The sequence below is a fragment of the Schistocerca cancellata genome, chromosome 2, assembly GCF_023864275.1.
Source record: "Schistocerca cancellata isolate TAMUIC-IGC-003103 chromosome 2, iqSchCanc2.1, whole genome shotgun sequence".
Classification (NCBI taxonomy): Eukaryota; Metazoa; Arthropoda; class Insecta; order Orthoptera; family Acrididae; genus Schistocerca; species Schistocerca cancellata.
Window position 1 is genome coordinate 1,119,344,495 of NC_064627.1, and position 22,698 is coordinate 1,119,367,192.

Sequence of the window (22,698 nt, forward strand, 5' to 3'; positions counted from 1 at the left end):
TGCTGTGCTTCATTTCTGACTGTATCAGTATTCAGCATAAGAATAATACGAATATAAACATGACATGATATGTATATTCTTCCGCGTTTGCTGTTGTCTCACTCTAATTTCGTAGTTTATTAGGCAGACAGGATTTAAATGAGATAGCAGCAAACATGAAACAATACATGGCAAAATGTTTATATTCGTATTATTCTTATGGTGACGAGAATACTGCATGTGATTCACAATTTATAAAAGTTCCTATTAGCAACCATCTCTTTTCACAGATAGGAAAAAAATTCAGAACGTAGAGTTGGCCATATTGACAAACATCCCAAACAGTCCTGCCAGTCGGATTTTCGTAGTAATTGAAATGCTGCTACATTCGAAGAGGAACAATGCGGAATTTGTATTTACTTCGTTGGATAATGTATGAAAATGCAGTGGTTGAAACTCGGGGCGGAGAAATAAAGCTCGTCTTCCACCTTTTCTTTTTTTAATTTATTTCCTGATGCAGAGGTTTTGGCGCCAGGATTTATCTTTGTACCTACAAAGCATGCCTGTGTAGCGCTACATATATTTGACAGCAGAAATAAGTTGTGGCGGCACCCACCAACATATTTCAGAACTTCCGCTTGCTTTGTACTCGATTCTAAGCCACAGGCGGTTTTTTGGATTAAAAAAAACGGAAAAAAGTGCGGCTTAGATTCGAGTAAATACGGTATGCTGAAAGGATATGGAAATGGTGGTAGTATGTTTGTCATACAAGACAAGAAACTCAAATCCACCGAAATAGAAACAGAACCTTCTTGTGAGATTATTTGGGCAAGACTCAATGTCAACAGTAGGCATAACACTGTAACAGAATCTAATATGAATGTGTGGTGTCTGTTCTTTTGGACATGTCCACAGCTGTGGTACATATTATGTAAATTGAACTTGGAGGGAGAGAGAGATTGACAATCATGTCTACCGCACAATCATGTCTACCGCCTGATAAATGAAAACATTTGACAAAACTTCAGTTCACTCTCTCACAAGTTCCCTAATCATACTGGAACAATTGGAGGAGACTTTAACCATCCAACAATCAATTGGGATAACTACAGTTTTGTTAGTGGTGGGTGTGAATGACATTCACAGAAACATTACTATATGTATATATTTGAGTGGTGTCTGTTCTATTGATCACGTCTGACAGAAAGGACACCACTCAATTATGTACACTTCTGAAAAAGGGAGGGACGGCTCCTTCCCTATTTCAGTGCGAATATGCAAATATCATCCGAACTGGGACTCAGGATTTGTGAGCAGTTGTGGTGAAACAAGTGGTGTATCATTTGAGAGATACAGAGTCAAGCGGGTGTGCCAGGACGTAGCCCAGTTCACTGCTACTAGCACCATGTCATCATAGCACACCTGTGCTTAGAGTACACATATTACACCACAATATAAGGATGAAATAAAAAATTAAAGTTGCTTTTCCAAACTTTGTCAACATATGCTTCAGCATATTAATGTTTAAATTGTTAAATCTCAGAGTGATCAGATGAATATCTTTCCCTAAATACATTGTTTTAAGAAAAAAATAAGTGGCACTAAATAATAAAGCTAGAAAGCCAAAAATTGGTCAGAATGTGCAAATGCATGTCAAAATCAACTGTTTCAAGTTTCAACTTGATCAGAACAATATTTTGGTCAAAACTGGAGTTTTTACAAAAAATTGAAGGGGCTAAATATCAGACTTCGAAATATGAAAAATTTTATGAAGCTTCAGTTTGATATAAAAACTTTAGCTATGGGACCCCAGTAGGCTACCTCTACCAGTTTTCAAGTAATTTAATGCAAACTAAATTTGGAACAAAAACCTCCTTATTTGTAGTGGATTAGGTATCAGTTACACCTACGATAGAGAGCTTTAACTACAGCACTTGATTACATCTATTAAATAATGAAGGTATGACAAGTTTCAAGACTCTGATGTAAATAACAATTGATACAACGTCTCTTAAGACGTGGTTCAGACATCATGTTCTACTGTCAGTTCCATTCAAAAGTTATACATGGCAAAGCTTAAATGCAGTCAAGCTAAAACTTTTTCTGAGATTAAAGCCAACTTAACTCCATTCCTAGAAAAATTACAAAGATACTACATTACAACAATGAAAACAACCAATTACTGACAAATTATTTAATTGGATAGATAAAAACTCTAGATTAGATTAGATTAGCGGCTGCAGAACACACACAAGCTTTCGGAGACATTGGCTCCTTCTTCAGGTGGAAGGGTTGAAGGGAAAGGAAGAAGGGTGAAGGAAAAGGACTGGAGAGGTAGGGGTAGATTGCGGGAAAGTCACCCAGAACTGCAGGTCATGGGAGACTTATCGTACGGGATGAGAAGAAAAAACTGAATGTTGGGGACTGCATTGGACGAGATTTGAAAACCTGAGAGCTTAAAGGTGGAAGACAGGGCAATATGCAAAACAGAGATTACTACTAAAACATCATGCATGAGTTAATAAGAGTGAATAGCTAAGTGCATTGTAAGTAACAGAGGTGGGAGGGGGAGGGGAGGAGGTGAAAAACTAGATGGAAAAGACAATGAAAAATGTAGAAAACTGAAGCAGAGTGAGGCAAAGAGTAGTTACAGTGAAGAAATGCTGAGACGGAAGAAATTAAAGTCAATTAATGACAGGTGGGTGGCAAGAACCAAGGACTTGTTGCAGTGCTAGTTCTTACCAGCGGAGTTCTGAGAAACTGGTGCCTGGGAGAAGAATCCAGATGGCTCTTGAGGTGAAACTGGTGCAGAGGTCACAAATGTCATGTTGCAGAGCATGCTCTGCTGAAGGATATTGCAAGCTGCCAGTATACACCCTCTGCCTATGCCCATTCATCCTAATTGATAATTTAGTGGTAGTAATGTTGATGTAGAAGTGTTTACATTATATAGAAATGTAATTATCCCACCAGCCTAGTTAAAAAGCAGATTTACCGTGCTATCACATCCAATCGTGCTACTGCTGATCCCTCCACAAAACAGCTTCGGAGCACGCCACTGGTGACTTAGTATTATCCCGGTCTGGTGGAATGTGTTATTCAGCTACTTCATCAGGGCCATGACTTCCTAAAATCATGCCCTGAAACGAGATCCATTCTGTCTGAAATTTTGCCCACCACACCTAGAACAGCTTTCCGTCGCCCTCCCCATCTCTGCAATATTCTTGTCAGACCCCATGCTCCTTCTGCACCTATCTCCCTGCCCTATGGCTCCTACCTCAGTGACAATACCCGCTGCAAGACTTGCCCTATGCACCCTCCTACCACCATCCATAGTAGCCCTGCAACTGGTAAAACATACTATAAAAGGGAGAGCAACCAGTGATATGACACGTCATATACCTGCTACTATGTAAACACTTCTACATCGGCATGACTACCACTAAATTATCAATTAGGGTGAATGGGCATACGCATAGGCAGAGGAAATATACTGGCAACTTCTCAATATCCAAAATGCATGATCTGCAACATGACATTTATGACCTCGACACCTGTTTCACCACAAGTGCCATCAGGATTCTTCCCCCAGACACCAGTTTCTCAGAACTCCGCAGGTGAGAACTAGCATTACGACGAGCCCTTGGTTCTTGCCACCCACCTGGCATGAATTTACATTAATTTCTTCGGTCTCAGTATTTCTTCACTGTAACTACTCTTTGCCTCACTCTCTTTTAGTTTTCTACAGCTTTCATTGCCTATTTCAACTATTTATCACCACCCCCTCCCACCTCTGTTACTTACAATGCACTTAGCTTTTCACTCTTATTAACTCGTGCATGGTGTTTTAGTAGTAATCTCTGCCTGGCATGTTACCCAGTTTTTCACCTTTAAGCTCTCAGGTTTTCAAATCTCGTCCAATGCAGTCCCCAACAATCTGTCTTTCCTTCTCATCCTGTACGATAAGTCTCCCATGAACCGCGGGGTTCTGTGCGACTTTCCCGAAATCTACCACTATCTCTCCAGTCCTTTTCCTTCACCCTTCTTCCTTTCCCTTCAACCTTTCTGCCTGAAGAAGGAGCCAATGTCTCCAAAAGCTTGCCAATTACAACATTCTTTTGTGTGTGTTCTGCCACCGCTTGGTGAGTAGATTTTTTATCTATCCAATTAAATAATTTTGTCGAAGATTCTAAATTGGTTCATGAGAGTGTTATGAAATAATGTGTGTCCAACGAAGCAGCCATTTAGATGCTGCTACTAGGGGATATAGCGGATGATGGCAGGTGTTCCCTTCGGCCGTCCACTGTGCCCATATATAAATACGACCTGAGAGGCAGTGACGACTCACTTCGCACCCCACTATCAGTCAATATGCGTCAGTCAAATGCCAGCGTATGTGCTGCCTTGAGTGACGTCAGGCTGGTACTAAAGGCCTGTTCAGTAAGAGTATAAAGTGAAGTCAGAGGACTGTACACCGTACTGGATCATTTAGATTTCACTTCACTTCACTTCACACCCAGCTACATACGGTCTGCATCAGTGAAAACGCCTACTTATGCGCTGCCTCGAATGACATCACAACCATGCTGTTACTAAATGCGTGTTTTCGATACAAATAGGAGGTGCACTCACGAGGACTGTACACCGTGTTGGATCACATAGATTTCGTGGAAGTAAATGTTTGTGTTCCTCCTGTAATGTTAACAAAACCGCTTGAAGTGGTGAGATTATGTTCCTCTTTTGAGGCGAGCAGTTAACTTTATTATGGGAACTTACCATAGGAAGTTGAGCCTCTGAAATGCTCATAGATAGAGACATCATTATTATTACTATTATCAGGAACATTGCTATGTTGTGCATGTGAAATTTTATCAAATGTATCAATCAGATAGAACTCAAAACTTTCATTTATAATCATAGTTTCTGATCCTGCTGAATAAACAGAGAGTAGAAACATTTCTTTCAGTGAACAAAAGAAGAACATGGACTTGCACACTGGAAACTATGGTCAGTATGTTCTCCATCGCTTTCTGGCCAACCACAAAAATTGTTTTCGGGCTCTCATAAAGAAAAGATGGTGCCAACGTCCCGCACAGTGACTTTAATAAACTGGGAATGCTGCACTAGAGCATGTGATAAGTTTGAAATTTGAGTCAGTCATGAGGAGCTGTAAATCTGTGTTCCTGTCCCAGTTTGGCACAAATTTTCAACTTTCGGCATTGCATTACAACAATGCCTTGTATTCCCACCCACCCTTTCCCTATCCTTCCCTTCCATCATTACATGTTTACACATTATGTACCAGCCATGTCATCACAAGTGACCGGACATGTTCAACAGAACAGACATCACTCAGATATATACATATATGAAAACCTACGAGAATCAGGATTTGCGAGTTTAATGGACAAAAGATGCTGCACAGCAGTGTGCGATAAGTCAGAAATTTGAGTCAGTTAATAACCTTATCTAGCTGGAAATCTGAGTCAGTTAATGCTCATGTCTGGAGGGCCAAAGCAGTTAAGGTAACTGCTTCATAAGAAGTGGTAAATCTGGGTTCGAGTCCTGGTCTAGCACAAATTTTCAACTTTTGCCATTGCATTACCACAATGCCATCGGCACCTAGCTGATGTAATGGCCAAAAACAGACCTAACTCCTTTCAGGGTGTCCATATCGATACTGGTATCAGTGACCATGTGGCAGTTATAACAACAATGAATACCAAAGTTCAATAGCAGGCATAAAACAGGGTATTAGATTATAGGCAGACAGGTGCTACGCAAAAGGCATTTAGCTGTGATGAAATCAATGCAAAGAAATTCTGGGCATATATGATGGCTGTTAGTGGTACCAAATTTACTGTCTTGTCACTCAAGGATAGGACACAACTGAAATTGACAGCGGTATAACAAAAGCAAAAATGCACAACTCTGTTTTCAAATGTTCCTTTACAAAGGAAAACCCATGAGTATTGCCCCAATTTAATCCTTGTAGCACTGAAAAGATGATGGAATAGATATTAGTGTCAGTGGTGTTGAGAAACAGATGAAATCCTTTAAACTGAAGAAAGCTCCAGAGCTTGATGGAATCTCAATCACACGCTATACTCAATTTGTGTCAAGTTAACTACAATCTACATTAAACCCCTCAGTCAAAAAACCCTGCCCAGTAGCTGAAGGCAAGCAGAGGTCACAACTGCTCACAAGAAAGGTAGCAGAACTGATCCACAAAACTACCGTCCAATATTCTTGACATCCCTTTGTTGTAGAATCTTAGAACATATTCAAACCTCAATCATAATGAGATGTGTCAAACAGAACAGCCTTCTCCATGCCAACCCGCACTGATTTAAAAAACACTGGCCATGTTAAAGCCAACATGCACTTTTCTCACAATATCCTGAAAGCCATGGATCAAGGCAGTCAGGTAGATGCAGTATTTCTCAATTTAAGAAAAGCATTTGATTCAGTACCACTCTTACACTTACTATCACAAGGACGATCATTTGGAGCATCAGGTGAAATTTATGACTGAATTGAGGATTGCTTGGCAGGGAGGATGTAGCATGTTACCTTGGATGGAGAGTCATTGACAGATCTAGAAATAACTACAGGTGTACCCTGATAAGTGTGTCTGGCCACTTGCTGTTCATGTTGTACCTTAACAACCTTTGGACAATATTAATAGTAATCTCAGACTTTTTAAAGATGATGTAGTTATCTACAATGAAGTACAGTCCGAACACAGCTGCACAAATATTCAGTCAGACGTTGATAAGATTTCAAAGTGCTTGCTTTGAAAGTTCAGAAATTTAAAACTGTGCACTTCACAAAACTAAAAAATATAGTAGCCTATGAATATAATACCAGTATGTCACAGCTGAAATCAGTAAACTCATACAAATACCTCAGTGTAACAATAGGGAGATAAAATGGGACAATAACACAAGCTGTCATGGGTAAAGCATGGAGCAGACTACGAGTTATTGATAAAATACTCGTGAAATGTAATCAGACTACAAAGGGGATTTCTTATAAAGCGCTTGTATGGCCCATCCTAGAATATTGCTCTTGTGTTTTGAGTCCTGTACCAAATAGGACCAACAGGATATATTTAACGTATACAGAAACAGGTAGCAAGAATGGCCAAAAGTCTGTTTGACCTGCAGAAGTGTGTCACAGAGATGTTGAAATGACTGAATACAGACAGAAACTATCCCAAGAAAGTCTAAATACAAAATTTCAACAACAGGCTTTAAAATATCAGACCAGGAATATACTACAACCACCTACAAATTACTACCATACAGACTGTGAGGACACGATTAATTACAGAACATGCACAGACATTGAAACAATCTTTCCTCCTGCACTCCATGTATGTAAATGGAATGGGTAAAAGCCCTAGTAACTGTTATAATGGAACATACCTTCTGCCACGAACTTCACAGTGTTCGCAGATGACATATGTACATGTACTACTGCTGTTCAATCCCTTCCTGTTTCACTTGCAAATGGAGTGAGGGAAAATGCCTGTCTACATGCTTCCATACAACACCTGATAATCAGAGCATTTCGATGAAGATTTAAAAATAAAAAAAAATAAAATTGGTGCTCATGATAATATTCGAGCACACTCCCTCCTGCATGTGAAGCTGTTATCCTATCCATTATACCACACAGCCAGACTATATAATGCAACTTTTTTAACACTACTGATGCCACACATCTCCAATTCTTTTTCCCCATCATCAATTTAATTGCAAATGAGGGCCCACCAGGGTGAATGGCTGCAGAGTGTGATACCTGGGATCTTACCCTACATCACCATAATGTTAGTTTTTAAAAGTCAATCATACTGCTGGGGACCTCTTGTTGGCGGTGCTTTTATGAGGTATGTTGACACAAATGCTGATTTTTTAAACTTTCTCAATAGCAGTTCCTGAACAGAATGTCTTCTTCCCTCTAGCGATTCCCAGCTGAGTTCATCGAGCATTTCCATAACCCGTGTGTTCGTCAGACCTACTTGTAATAAACACAGTGCTTTTTGATTCTCGAGGGTAACTTTTTAACCAATAAAAGTTACTTACAGGAACCACCCCACACCCACCCCCCATTTTCACATTTTACAATATATGTACACAACGCGTCAAAATACACACTGAGGACTTAATAAACATTACCAGAAATATGTGCTTTGTTTAGCCATTGTTGTAACTGGAACTGGTAACTATCCACAAAGTAGAAATGTTTAACTTAATTTCATTCATTATTTAAACAATGAAAAATACATAACTGTTGCTGTGTTTCATTATTCAAACCAGAAACAGTGCTGCAAGTGTCCACAGAACAAAACAGGCAAATTACACATTGAAGTGACACAAAGATGTCAGTAAGCAGCACATGAGCATTAGACACAATTGGGATCTGTCTGATACCTTTACTGGAACAAACCTAATTACTCCCACCCACCACCACGGCGAGTACAGCCAGGCAACAGCATGAGTGCAAGCACAGTTTATTCCAACTTTTAGAGATCTGGGTCAGCTGAGTAGAGTGCCCTGGTGTTGAGAATTTCAACTGTGTAACGTTTGTAAACACTACTTGTACGCCAACACTATGTCAGCATCATTTTATGTTTGTGACAGTTGCTCCTCCACGTACATTGTTTTGGAGAGCTTAAATCGCAGGAAAATCATAAATATGTTAACGAAAAAACGGGTGCATATTTAACATTGTGAACATAGGAAACTTGATAATTATGGGAACATAAAAAGGAGGCTAAACTGTATTTCAATAAATTACGCAGTTCTACTGCTTCACAAAGGAGGCTAAGATCCTTTATATTCTTTCAATGCCTAATCAGACTGCTGAAGGTTTCAACCCAGCATTATCAGCAGTCTGACACGTTCACACTTTTGTGGCGGCGTTCGTAGCGACAAACACTTCACTGTAGAAACGGCTTACGAAGTCACCGCCACACTTTTAATAGCGGGCCGACCGGTCCGCTGGAACAGTGAACAGAAAGATGAAAACCCAAACACTCTGATTAAATAAAAGTCGGTACTTATCTTTATTAACGAAGATACAGAAACACAGTAGTGAACTCCGTATCTACAGAAATCTGTCTAGTTCGAGTCAGAGCGGCTAGGTCAGCGTCGGCTGACGACAAACAACAACTCTGCCGCGATGAACACACAACTGACTAGCAAGTACACAAATCGGTGGCGAGTATACAACTGAGCGGCGAATACAGAACTGTCCTAGCGCTCGCGACTCCAGCGCTTAAGAAGCCAGAAGCCAGCGGTGGCGTGCGCAGACTTGCGGCGATTTCCTGTATCGCTGGCGCTGCTTATGCGGACGGCGTCCGGACTTTGATGCTGCCAACCTTTTGGCAGCGGGCTCGGTTGGCATTACTGGCTAGGATATAACACAAACCTTCTGAATTTCTTTGATATTGACAGCAATATTTGAAATGATTATAGAGGATCAAATGAAGCTCATTTTATATTTTAATCAGACATTTTCACCATTTAACAAGTGCCCTTATCTTTTATCTGTTGGCTGCTTTTAAATGCAATGATTTTTTGTTTTCCTTTACCAATTACATTCCATTTGTCCACACTATAATGTACACTCTTGGTTGAGTCAAAAATCTCGTTGTTTTATTCCTTTCTGTAGCTCACACTACTTCATTTTTGGGTCTGGAATGTGCCATTTTTAACAGTCTTCCAAATTTAAGTGCTGTGCAGTACAAGAACATACACATGAAGGCAGTAGATACAACAGCAGAAAACTGGAGGTCAGACAATTTTTCAAGCAACAGAGACAGAGGATAAAACAATGAATGTGTTTCATTCCTTGTTTTAATAAAATGCAATCAAAGGAAGATACAAAGTATAAGCAAAGGAATACCCACTTAATGTTGGGGCTCGAACTTATTCCCACAAAGAAAAGACAAGAGTAATACACAAAAATTAGTTGACAGTATCAAACCAGGTTGATTACAGACAAATGTGAAAACACTAAGAACTTACCTTTTGTTACCAGTATTTCCTAAAACAGTCCCAAATGGAGTCATTTCACCAAGACGAATCTTTTTCTCCATTTCTGTCTCTTTTCTCCCACCATCATTTCCCAATAAATCTGCCAGACCTTTGCAGTGTCTGTTATCGCCATCATCATCCTCACCTGACAAAACATTCTATGTGAAAGAAAAGAAGGCAACTGTTAAACATTATCACATGTGTATCAAAAACTTTTTCTTAATAAACAATACATGTACGGTATTTTTAGTTACTGAATCACACTACTTCCATGCAAGAACAAAGAGTATGAACTAGTAAACAAAGAAAAACGGAAAGTATAAACTATCTTCTTTTTCTCTGCCTTGCTCTTGATTTACTGCAGAAAAGTTAGAAAGTTACAATCTAGGCTATTCAAAATACAATTTTACTCTGTTTTCTGTGCTATTCATAGCTTCCTACTGTTTTGTTTTCCAAAATAATACATTATGTCTGTAGACAGGGAAACATATAATAAATAAGAGAGAGATTATTAACTGTAATCACTTGAGCAAGAATTACAAAATGTTACTCATTACCATTCCATTTCAGATTTTAAACAAACCATTACATTTAAGATTTTAAACAATCTACACTACAACTCTAGACTGGACTTTTGTTGATCTTTCAACCAATGTTACTGGTGGATATCAATCAATAATGTGATGAAGAAAGAATGAAGAGGACAAAATTCGGTAGAAATGGTAAGGAACTTCCCAACAGTGGCCTGCTAAAGGAGTGTGTAAACCAATCAAGAAATGAAACAGAGACACACAGAAAAAACTCAAAATGAAAAAAAGATAATTACTAATATGAGGAAATAAATATGTTGAATACAAAGGAAACAGACAGAAAAGAAGACCTACATGAAAATAAAATATTAAAACAGTTGGTGGTACATACACTACCATTAACAATGGAGTCTCTCCTTAGTAAATAAAAATAGCTGACAGTAGAGAAAGTTTGTATTTTATTTAATAAACACTGATATAATGAAATTTATGGATAAGTTTCTGTTCAGGCACAAAACCATCTGTTCAAATGTTGCAGGGAAGAAAATATATGTGATTTTTAGTACAATTCAAATTTTCCTTTAAAAACTAAACTCACTTCCAACTTGTCTTCAGTTGTCTCTGGCAATGAAAGCTGTAGCCTCTTCTTCTCCAAACCTGTGTGCTTTACATGAAGAGCTTTCAGCTGCTTTTGTTTCAGTTCTGTGTCCTTCCTAATAAGGATACTCCGTTGGAGTCCTTCAGCTCCTGCAGCAAGTAATGCTCTAGCCAATGTTTCATTCTTTTTTATGGTTTGTTCATGGGACCTAAAACATGTTATAAACAATACATGTATGGTATTTTTAGTTACTGAATCACACTACTTCCATGCAAGAACACAGTTTTCCACAGACTTTATTATCAGTGCACACATGTACTACATTCTTATACCTTATTGACACTATTGTCATTAGAGTAAAGGATGCAAGTTTATAGTTTAACATTTTGTTGATGATGAGGTCTTCAGATATGGAGCTAAGGCTTGGAATGGACAAGAATAGGAAAACATGGGCAAGAATTTTCAGCAACAGCTTTCATATGTGAGTGGTTTATGCACCAGTACATATGAACCTGGATAGATAGGCAGGCATTTGGACCCGTAAAACCTGGATGTTAGTCCATTGCCTGTATACTGTACTTCCTCACTCAGGGTGCTCATCAGAGGCAGAACACTTCGTAAGACAGTCCAGGATGAGATAAGGAATCAACTGTGATATTTTGTAATAACGATCCCAATATTCTCCATTCCAGTTCAGAAATGCCCACAGACATTCTGTAAACAATTACAAAACAAACTGAGTGGAAGACATGACTTTAATTAATGGAGCTGGGCAAAACATGTAGGCAGGTGATTAGATGGCACATAAACTACAGAAGTTCTTTGCTGGATTCCCCTATTGCACCAGTCCAGGAAGTCACAGCCTAGCTTGTCACCGAACTTTTGAAGTCTCAGGTTCAGTCCTTCCACTCAACTAACAACCGAAAGGCCACAATCAGTTCTGGGGAAAATGCTGCAAATTGTGAGCTTCGTTGAAATTCCATGCGCAAGGCTGGTTTTCTGAACCTTGTGTGCCAGTCACTATAATTTCAGTTCACGGAGAAAATATAAAAACTTTGAGGTTTGTAGTTGACTTTGTAATACTATCATAGATGTCAAAGGAACAGGAGGATCAACTGAAGAGAATGGATAGTGTCTTCAAAATGTATTGTTAAGATGAATATCAACAAAAGCAAAAGAAGAGTAACAGAATATAGTCGAATTAAATTACGCACTGCTGAGAGAATCAGGTTAAGAAATGAGACACTGAAACTAGTAGACGAGTTATGTTATTTGGACAGGAAGGTAACTGATAACGGCCAAAGTAGAAACTTCAGGCTGGAATATCAACAATACTAGGTAAAGGATAGACTGCTACTCAGTGTAAAAGATGACTCATTGAGTTGCATACATGCACAACAATAAGACTGTTACACATTGTAGCTTTCGGTCAAAACCTAAGGGAACACACATACACACACATTCACACAAGCGAGCACCCCTTATACACACGACCGCTGCTAATGGCAGCTCCGAATGGAATATCATATACTCTTTGTGAAGTCACTTTTTTTACTGATTCTGTAGCAAAAGCTACTACTGTCCAATTCTTATTCTGACATTGCCTTTTCAATGATTTGAACCTCTTTCACTTCTGAAGATGACAGTTTAAACTTTCTTTCAAAACCGGTAAAAAAATGAAACAGATAAAGATTCTCCTGTACAGCTGACAAGTAACTTTTTATCTTTGTTGAAATATTTTACAGCTGCTGAATTACAGCTATGAACGAAATCATATGCACTGGTTAATCTTCATGTTTTACTGTCCCTGTTAATACATACTGATAAAATGAATATTGCACTAGACTAATCTGGGAGAATTGTCAGACAGATAATTTTAAAAGTAATTTTTGTTTTTAATGGGTACAAAACTGACACATTCCATTGTGTTGGGCGTTGTTTGAAAGACGTAAGCACTCATTATGTTGTTGAGATCCCATCAAGAAGGAGAATCTTTTAGGGTTTGGAATGAGTCAAAGATACACATTAATAAAAAAACAAAATCATAGTAACTTATTATGCTTATCCATTACGGATATTTTAGAACCGTGACTGTATATTAATGTAAATAAATTATATACAACTGCAACCAGTCACTTTTTCATTAATAATGCTTTATTACATTAACCGGTTTTCGAACCCTTTCAGGTTCATCTTCAGATGATTTCGGCAGAATCCGGCAAGTTACATCATTACTGGTAGTAGCATAATGCTGGGTGCTGGTTCTATGGCAGAAAGATGGGTAACACTTCAATGTATCGCCATGACTATATCTTATCTTTCGATCTATCGATATCGATATGCATAAAGTATGAAGAAGAGCAGATAGAAGAGGTTGACAGTCTTAAATTCCTGGGATTACAACTTGATAATAAATTCAGTTGGGAGGAGCACACCACAGAACTGCAGAACCGCCTTAACAAATCTGTATTTGCAATTCGAGTGTTAGCAGACATAGGCAACATAAAAATGAAAAAGCTTGCATACTTTGCCTACTTTCATTCCATAATGTCATATGGTATAATATTTTGGGGTAACTATTCAAGTCAAACAAAAGTTTTCAGAGTCCAAAAGCATGTATTACGTATTATTTGTGGAGTAAATTCATGGACATCATGTACAAACCTCTTCAAAGAACTGGGTATACTAACCACTGCCTCTCAGTATATTTACTCCTTAACAAAATTTGTCCTAAATAATATATCTCTTTTTCCAACAAACAGCTCAGTTCATACATACAATACCAGGAACAAAAATGATCTGCACAAAGACTTAAAAGCACTTACTTTAGTTCAAAAAGGAGTCCACTACTCAGGAACACTCATCTTCAATAATTTGCCAGCAAACAAAAAAAATTTAGTTACAAATAAAGATCAATTTAAAAGGAGCCTGAAAGACTTACTAGTGGCCAACTCCTCCTACTCCATTGACGAATTTTTTAATAGAAACAAATGATGTATTGTAAATATTCATACTATTAGTATTGTTATTTCAGCTATATATATAAAAAAAGTAGTAGTAGTAGAAGAAGAAGAGTTGACATGTTCCACATCCACGAGGATCTCCTCTGCATGGATCTATGGAACGAAAAACTAATCTAATCTAATCTAACAGGATTCCGATGAATATCTTACAATTAAAGAGTTAATTCTAGTCTGAAACCTAGATAGGCAGTCTCTACATGAAAATTATTTTTGTGTCTTGTATTGTGGCTGTGTAAATCACAATATAGCAGAAACCGATTTTTAATATCACCAACAAAAATCATTAAGGAGTAAATGTTACAACTTATCTACATTGCAGAATATTCTTACTGCATTTTTCCACTGAATAAATAATTTATTTACTTTAGCTGCACTGCCCATCCCTGTAAAATAAATGTGATGGAAAATTTGCAAAGTAACCTAGTACTCACTGTCTTTAAGGTCACACAATGAGAGATGCTCCTAAGAGTATAACATACCAAACTGGGCACCCTGATTAATTTATCCAATGTTGACTCCATTTTCACAAGTTACCTGGCTGAACCACAAGAAATTTTACATAGTGTGTTTCATTTAGTGCTTGACCTTAACAGCTAATGCAGTCATACCTGGTGTGCCAATGGTGACATTGTATTACAAAGTAAGTGGCAAACATCCCAAACTGTGTAAGTTTGGTTCTCTCAAAATACTGTCTCAAGATGAAAATATTCTCTTCTGAATTGCAAAAGTGGACTATCCACTTAACAAAATAAATACTGCTGGATAGTGTACAGCAAATGATTGAAATAAAAATACAAACCTAATGGAAGACTAGGGAGGAAACGTCACACAACGTTTATGAAAAGACATCTAATTTCTAAGTGAAAGAATGACACAGAACTTAACAACTTCCTGTGAAAATGACATTGGGCAACAAATTCATAACCACTTTACAGAAACATATCAGAAATTCAGAATAAATAAAACTGGGTGAAATATCGAAGGCATTCAACACAAAACAGGTGTAAGGCACGGTGATGGCCAGTCTCCACTCCTCTTTAACTGTGTACTACAGAAAATAGTAAGAGAATGGGAACAAAAACTAAAGGAACAGACCCTATCACCAATCAGACTGGGAACTAAAATAAAGGTATTGAAATTCACTGTTCAGCATTTGCAGATGATTTGCCAGTCTTTCTGAAAACCTAACAAATGCTGAAGTACAAATCAATCTCTTAGGAGAAATAGAAAACAAAGCAGGTTTAAGCATATCTGTAGAAAAAACAAAATTTATGAAAAATATAAAAAATGTTCCAGAATCCCTAGCAACGGATACTGGCCAGATAAAGAGGATAAATAAATTTAAATATCTGGGAGAAATAATGCAAGAAAACAGCTTAGAAAAATTTGCTGTAGACGAAAGAGTACATAAAATGGAGACAGCCTATGGAATAACTAGGAATGTCTACAACAAAACACTGTCCTAATGTGGAATGACTGTGCCAAAGCAGCCACTGATCTAAATGGTAAACAATTGTTACACAGCAATTACTTAGAGGCGAAGAGATTTTACAGAAAAAAAGTAGATAAGCTAAAAGGAGGGGGAATTAAGGATTCATAAGAGAAGCCTATAATCTATCCAAAGCAGCCTGAATTCAAAACGAACATAGGAAGAAGCCTACTTCCTCTTCTAATGTCTGCAGTCCTGATGACTTCAATGACTACTTTATCTAAGTTATAGAAAACACTGTTGCTGAAATCCCAGACTTGGTTATAGATCCTGCTATTTACTTACCAAATAAAACTCACAGTAAATTTGAAACACAGAAAATGCAAATGACATAGTGAAAATAGTAAAATCTTACAAAACTTCAGAGAGTCAAGATATCTACAGGATTTCCTGCACTGTCCTAAAGAAAATTATTGGAGAAATAGCACAGCCATTAGCAAAAGCTATAAACAACTGCCTATCTGCAGGAGTTTCCCCAGATTTCTTGAAACTTGCAAGGACAGTGCCAGTTTACAAGAAAGGAAACTCACATAATGTATCAAGTTTTAGGCCAATATCAATCACTCCTATACTAGCAAAAGTGATTGAATTCACCATGAAAGATCAGATCCTAACTTATTTTAAAGAAAACAATCTTTTCAAAGATGCACAACACGGGTCCCAGAAGGGAAAATCCTGTATCACTGCACCATTAGACTTATTAAGAAAAGTAATGCAAGTATTCGAGGAGAGCGAGTTTGTGGCATTCACACTGTGCAACCTAAGCAAAGCTTTCAACTGCATCCTCCACAAGATCTTGCTCAAAAAACTAAAATGCTGTGGTGAGGGAGGTACAGCCCCAGCTACATTTCAGTCTTTTGGGAAACAGAAGGCAAATTGTTTCAATCCAAGGAGCAACATCCCAGGAACAGCAGGTAGAACATGGCGGGCCACAAGGTTTGGTCATAGCCCCACTTCTCTTCTCATTTTTGTAAATGATCTAAGTGAAGTTGGTGAGACAACACTCTTATTGCTAAAGGGGAAAATTCTGCCCAAGCAGTCATGAAGTCTGATGTACAGTTCGAAAATGCTAAAAAATTGTTCATTCCCAACAAGATAAGTAAATGAAGAAAAAACCTAGCGTGTGGTATGCAGCCTTAGAAAAAACACATACTCTAACCATATAGAATCTGTGAAACTGTTAGGCTTCACAATAGACCACAAACTCTCATGGAATGGACACACTGTGCACATATGCAAGAAACTCTCTCATGTGATATACCTCCTACGAAGATTAAAAATGTGATTACAGACCAGTTTCTGATAAACGTCTACTATGCATTGTTCCACAGCCACATTTTGTATGGATTACAGCTACGGGGTCATTCGGCAAGCTGGAAGGATGTGCTGCTACTGCAAAAGAAGGCGATAAGAATTATTACATCGTGCAGCAGCCAGGAGCACTGCAGACCGTTATTCAGAACATTGGGAATAATGACTGTTTTATAGCCACTATGTATTATCATGCCTCATCCACATAAGAGAAAACCTAGGCACCTACAGCAAGAGGCATAACATCCATAAACATAATACCCGCAGCAAAGAAAACATAAATCTACCAACTTGCCGACTGTCCAAAACAAGAGAAAGGTTTCCGGTGATCGCTGTGAGGATGTTCAACAAAGTACCTGTTGAATTGCAGACCCTGCCACTGGACAACTTCAAGAAACAAATTGCTGAAGACCTAAAATAATGCCCCTATACTCGGTCCAAGAATTCTTTGACTGTGAAGAAAGTGAATGGACACAGTGAACACGAAATAGTCTCTATACATTACCTGAGATTAGATTAGTTTTTTGTTCCATAGATCCGTACTGAGGAGATCCTCATGGATGTGGAACATTAACAATACTAATAATATGAATCTATACAATACATCATTTGTTTCTATTAAAAAATTCGTCAATGGAGTAGAAGGAGTTGGCCACTAGTAAGTCTTTCAGGCTCCTTTTAAACTGATCTTTATTTGTAACTAATTTTTTTATGTTTGCTGGCAAATTATTGAAGATGAGTGTTCCTGAGTAGTGGACCCCTTTTTGAACTAAAGTATGTGCTTTTAAGTCCTTGTGCAGATCAATTTTGTTCCTGGTATTGTATGTATGAACTGAGCTGTTTGTTGGAAAAAGAGATATACTATTTAAGACGAATTTCATTAAGGAGTAAATGTACTGAGAGGCAGTAGTTAGTATACCCAGTTATTTGACGAGGTTTCTACAGGACATCCGTGAATTTACTCCACAAATAATATGTATTACATGCTTTTGGACTCTGAAAACTTCTTTTTTTACTTGAAGAGTTTCCCCAAAATATTATACCATATGACATTATGGAATGAAAGTAGGCAAGGTATGCAAGCTTTTTCATTTATATGTTGCCTATGCCTGCTAACACTCAAAATGCAAATACTGATTTGTTAAGGCATTTCTGCAGTTCTGTGGTGTGCTCCTCCCAAATGAATTTATTATCAAGTTGTAATCCCAGGAATTTATATATAGCGAGTCTTTTCGAAGTTTAATGTCAATGAGTTGGCTTTAAACCATTTATTAACATCCATGAAAAGATCATTAGCAGATCTTTCTAGAACTACACTCGACATACTATTTATTGCAATACTTGTGTCATTTGCAAACAAAACGAACTCTGATTCTGGCAGTGTAAGTGACGAGAGATCATTAATGTACACAAGAAAAAGCAATGACCCTAAGATGGATCCTTGTGGGACACCACATGTAATTTCTTCCCATTCTGATGATCACTGATGACTTGACTAGTCCCTTGCACTGACACCCTTTGTTACCTGTTAGCGAGGAATAACTAGAACCATTTTGCAGCAATGCCCGTGACACCATAAAACTCTAATTTATTTAAAAGGGTGTTGTGGTTCACACAATCAAATGCCTTTGACAAATCACAGAAAATACCTGCCGCTTATAATTTGTTATTTAATTAATTAAGTACATTTTCACTGTAGGTGTAAATAGCCTTCTCGATATCAGAACGCTTCAGAAATCCAAACTGTGTTCTTGATAATATGTTATTTGTGGACAGATGGTTGAGAAGCTGCCTGTACATTACTTTTTCTAAAATTTTTGAGAATTCTGGCAAAAGTGAAAGCGGTCTGTAGTTTGATGGTATCTCTTTATCCCCTTTCTTGAATAAGAGGCTTAACATTTGCATATTTTAGCCAGTCACGAAATGTCCCAGACATAATTGACTGGTTACACAAGTAACTTACAACTGTACAAAACTCACAAGAACATGCCTTAATTAACTTTGTTCATATTTCATCGTAACCACTAGAATGCTTTGTTTTCAAAGATTTTATTATGGAAGTTATTTCTTTTGGTGAAGTGAGTGACATATTCATGTAGCTGAAGCTATTTGTAAAGGCTAGTTTCAGGTATTCAAGGGCATTATTTACTGATCCTGACAATCGCATTCTACCAGTAACGGATATAAAGTACTTGTTAAATAGATTTGCTACACTATGCCCATCGGTTACTAATGTGTCAGCTACCCTTAATGCTATTTGCTCGTGTTCCTTTCTGGTTCTACCAGTCTCCTTTTTCACTATATCCCATATTGTTTTTATTTTGTTCCCTGACATTGCTATCTTCTTCTCGTAGTGCATTTGTTTAGATGTCTGAATTACTTTTTTTTAATATTTTACAGTATTCCTTGTATTTAGCTAAATCATCAGTATTGGAGCTATTCTTGGTCGACAGATACATTTTCCTTTTTGTCTTACAGGAAATCTTTATTCCTTGTGTAATCCATGGTTTTATTATAGACTTCTGTTTAATTTGAGTAACTTTTAGAGGAAAACAGTTTTCAAACATGGTACTGACATTGTTCGTGAATGTATTATATTTTTCATTCATGTCATGAGCACTATAAATATCTTTGAGCAGTTTTCTAAAACACTGTATAAAGTTTAGCTGTTATTCTGTAATTCATTACATTGTAAACCACTTGATTGTAACTTTGATGCCGTCTGTCCAGCCATAACTGGTGAACGACGAAGACGTAGCAATAAATGGTAACAAAAATGTCTTTCTAAAAATTTGAAAATGCAGCACTACAACACAGTAGTAAAACCAGAACGCCTTTATGCAAGTGAACGTTTAATACTTAAATACAAATTACAGGAACTTGAAGTCCTATAAAGAAAAATCATTTGAAAAATACTTGGCCTACCACAAAATACAAAGGTATGGAAATTAAGAAGCAATGAAGAAATTTATCACACCATAGAAAATGGAAATGAAACACTATGAAAGCAGGAACTGCTATTTTTTGGACAGTTACACAGAATGAACAGAAACAGGTTAACCATAAAGATTTTTAAACATCTTTGTAATAAAAATATTTGGAAAGACACAACATGAGTGAAAAATATGCAACAGAAAGAGAGGATTTCAAGAGGAAAGTGTTAAAAATGGGAGGATTCCAAGGTAAGAGGGAGAAGAAGACAGGGTCAAAATGGTCCAAGGAGAGAAAGAGGATACATAGTGAAAAGATGGAGGAAAAAGAAAAAACAACAAAGAAGGAAGCATCGAAATTGGTGTGTGACCCTTAGATGACCCAAACAAAGAAAGAAAGAAAATTGGAAATACGAAATAATACAAGTCGCGTTATCAACTCTGATCAAACTGATCACACATAATGTGAATAAAGTTGTATGCTGGGTTGGGAGTGAGTAGTAAGAAAAACCAACTTTACTACATTTGACAGCAAATGCGGCTGCTTTGCACTTTTCATTATTGTTCTTTCATAGGAGGAAATCCTTGCCGTAATGGTTAACTGCATATGAAGGACATCTGATACTGAACATTCTCAAAGTGGTTGGATGTGTGGTCCCACATTCTATGAATACATTACAAATGAGTTTCTATGTTGGATAACAGAGTATGATATCCAATGGTCTATCACATTTTTTATCGATGTCACTGACTTTACACTTGGCTGATATCTGCTCTGAGAGTTATGTAGTTGTTACTGAAATGTTCTACAACTCAACATATGTTTTATAGCCACTAGATGTTCATGAATGTTAGTGTGGTGGAACAAGACTCTTGTCATTAGCAGGGTATGAGCAACATTTCTCTTGTCTACAACACCAACGATAAAATACCTGTTACCCAAACCTGTGGATATATTTAAAAACACTTGAAATTATGTCTCAGTTGTGAAAAATTTTCACCATAGCTTTATTAAGCTTACGCCTAATTTCTATTATTTTGTGTGTTATTGTCTTATTTTTTTTCTATTCGTCACACACTCCTAAATCATTTCAACCACTTCAAATTACACGAATAAAACAGTACTGTAGGATTTCTCTAACATTATATGTTATACACTTTTCCATATCCTAATTACGATAGAATGATTCATGCAGAATCCTTTAAATCTATGTTCAGCTAACTGTCAACAAGATACTTAAAATGTTATTCTGTTCCTGAAACAGTACAAATAATTTTTGGTGAAAAGCTGCTCAAGGTATTCAACAGCACCCCAGGGGAGCTCTAGATTAACATATTTTTAAGCAATGTGGACGTTATAAATCTCCTCACTATAGGCCTACAGTCAAAGGCGTAGGAAAACTATGTGAATAACTTAACATCAGATGACAATTTCTCCAAGTGCCCATACATTTGGTCACTCCCACCTATGTAGGTGGGGATCTATATTAAATAAGAGAAATTAGTATCCTCATGCAAAAAGTTAAACATTCATTTCTCCCATGTCCTATTTTAGAGTGGAGTGGCAGAGAAATAATCTGAAAGTGGTTTAATGAATCCTCTGTCAGACACTAAAGTGTGAACTACAGAGTAACCATGTAGATGTTATAATGTAAGATTTACTATGAAACAAAACGATTGGTTCATATTTACATGCAGGAGAAGCAATGTCTAGCACTGCCAACACAATCAAATTATTTTCAATACTAAACGTATTTAGATACCAACATGTTCTTCCTTTGTATAAGAATGAGGAACTGTACAGAGAATGATGGAAACTGGGAGTGGGTGGCAAGTGAACAGGTACAATTGAAAAGATAGAAAATTATTGTGCTAGAACTTACTGAATCTCGTCAGACACATTTTTTAGTTCTTTTTCCACTTTTTCCATCGCATGTTTCCGCTTCTGATCTTCTACAGCTCGGTCAACTTGCTGAAGAACTCCTTTTTCAAACGTTTCTTGATCGTAAACTGACAAACCTAAATCCTTCAACTCTGAATCCTGCTGTTCATCCGGCACAGTTTCTATCACAGCCATATTTACCTTAAATTTGTCTAAATTAACGTCCCCTATTGTAGGTATCGGTGCAGTATCCAGGGAGCTGTCATTTTCCATTGGATTTCTTCCTTGGTTTTCATCTGAACTCATTTCTGGTTCTGCTTCAATCCTCTCAAAAGGATCCATTGTGTGGTGATGCCAATGTTCGTTTTCAATGAACAATTTTTAATGACACAAAAATGTACGAACTGCGGAAACCTAAGAGATGTAACTATAATTTAAATGAACGAGCAGCTTGGAATAATACTGTAAAAACTACTGCTTACTGCTACGGTTCGACTGCATGTCATAGAATGGTTAACATAAACTAAAAGTCGAAGTGACAAGTCATTAGGTACACTGTGATTGATCACACATCATACATAATGCGCTGCATTAACAATGAACTGCAACAACAATTGCAAATAACTACTTCTCTGTTCTTAACCTGCCACAACTTTATTTTTCTTAACTGTATAGTTGACCACACTGAGCTGCATCTGTATAATCTTTGACACCGGAGTTTCGCAATGTCACGAAATCTTTTTAAATTTGTGGATAGCAAAGTTTTTATTCAAATACTACCACTAGACATACACTTGCGTTTCTGTTATACATGTCATCGCTAGTGCAACACCCATATCCCAATTAAAGTTTGCACCGAGTTGTGTGTTGTGGTGATAGAGAATTGCAGTTACCCGATATCAGCATCCTT

At 37.4% G+C, this 22,698-nt stretch overlaps 1 protein-coding gene across 2 annotated transcripts in view; it reads right to left on the minus strand.

Moving 5' to 3' along the window:
• The window catches only part of LOC126163161 (DNA excision repair protein ERCC-6-like), a 145,286-nt gene that overhangs the window by 121,353 nt on the left and 1,235 nt on the right, over positions 1 to 22,698 (minus strand). The window contains exons 1-3 of one of the 2 annotated variants that reach the window (XM_049920099.1): positions 21,790 to 22,643; positions 11,154 to 11,361; positions 10,017 to 10,183 (exon numbers count right to left, since the gene is read on the minus strand). In XM_049920099.1, coding sequence (XP_049776056.1) covers positions 10,017 to 10,183; positions 11,154 to 11,361; positions 21,790 to 22,130 — 716 coding nt within the window. In that variant the 5' untranslated portion in view covers positions 22,131 to 22,643. Of the gene's footprint in view, positions 1 to 10,016; positions 10,184 to 11,153; positions 11,362 to 21,789; positions 22,644 to 22,698 lie in introns of those variants that run through there. The other variant, XM_049920100.1, reaches the window with a different exon arrangement.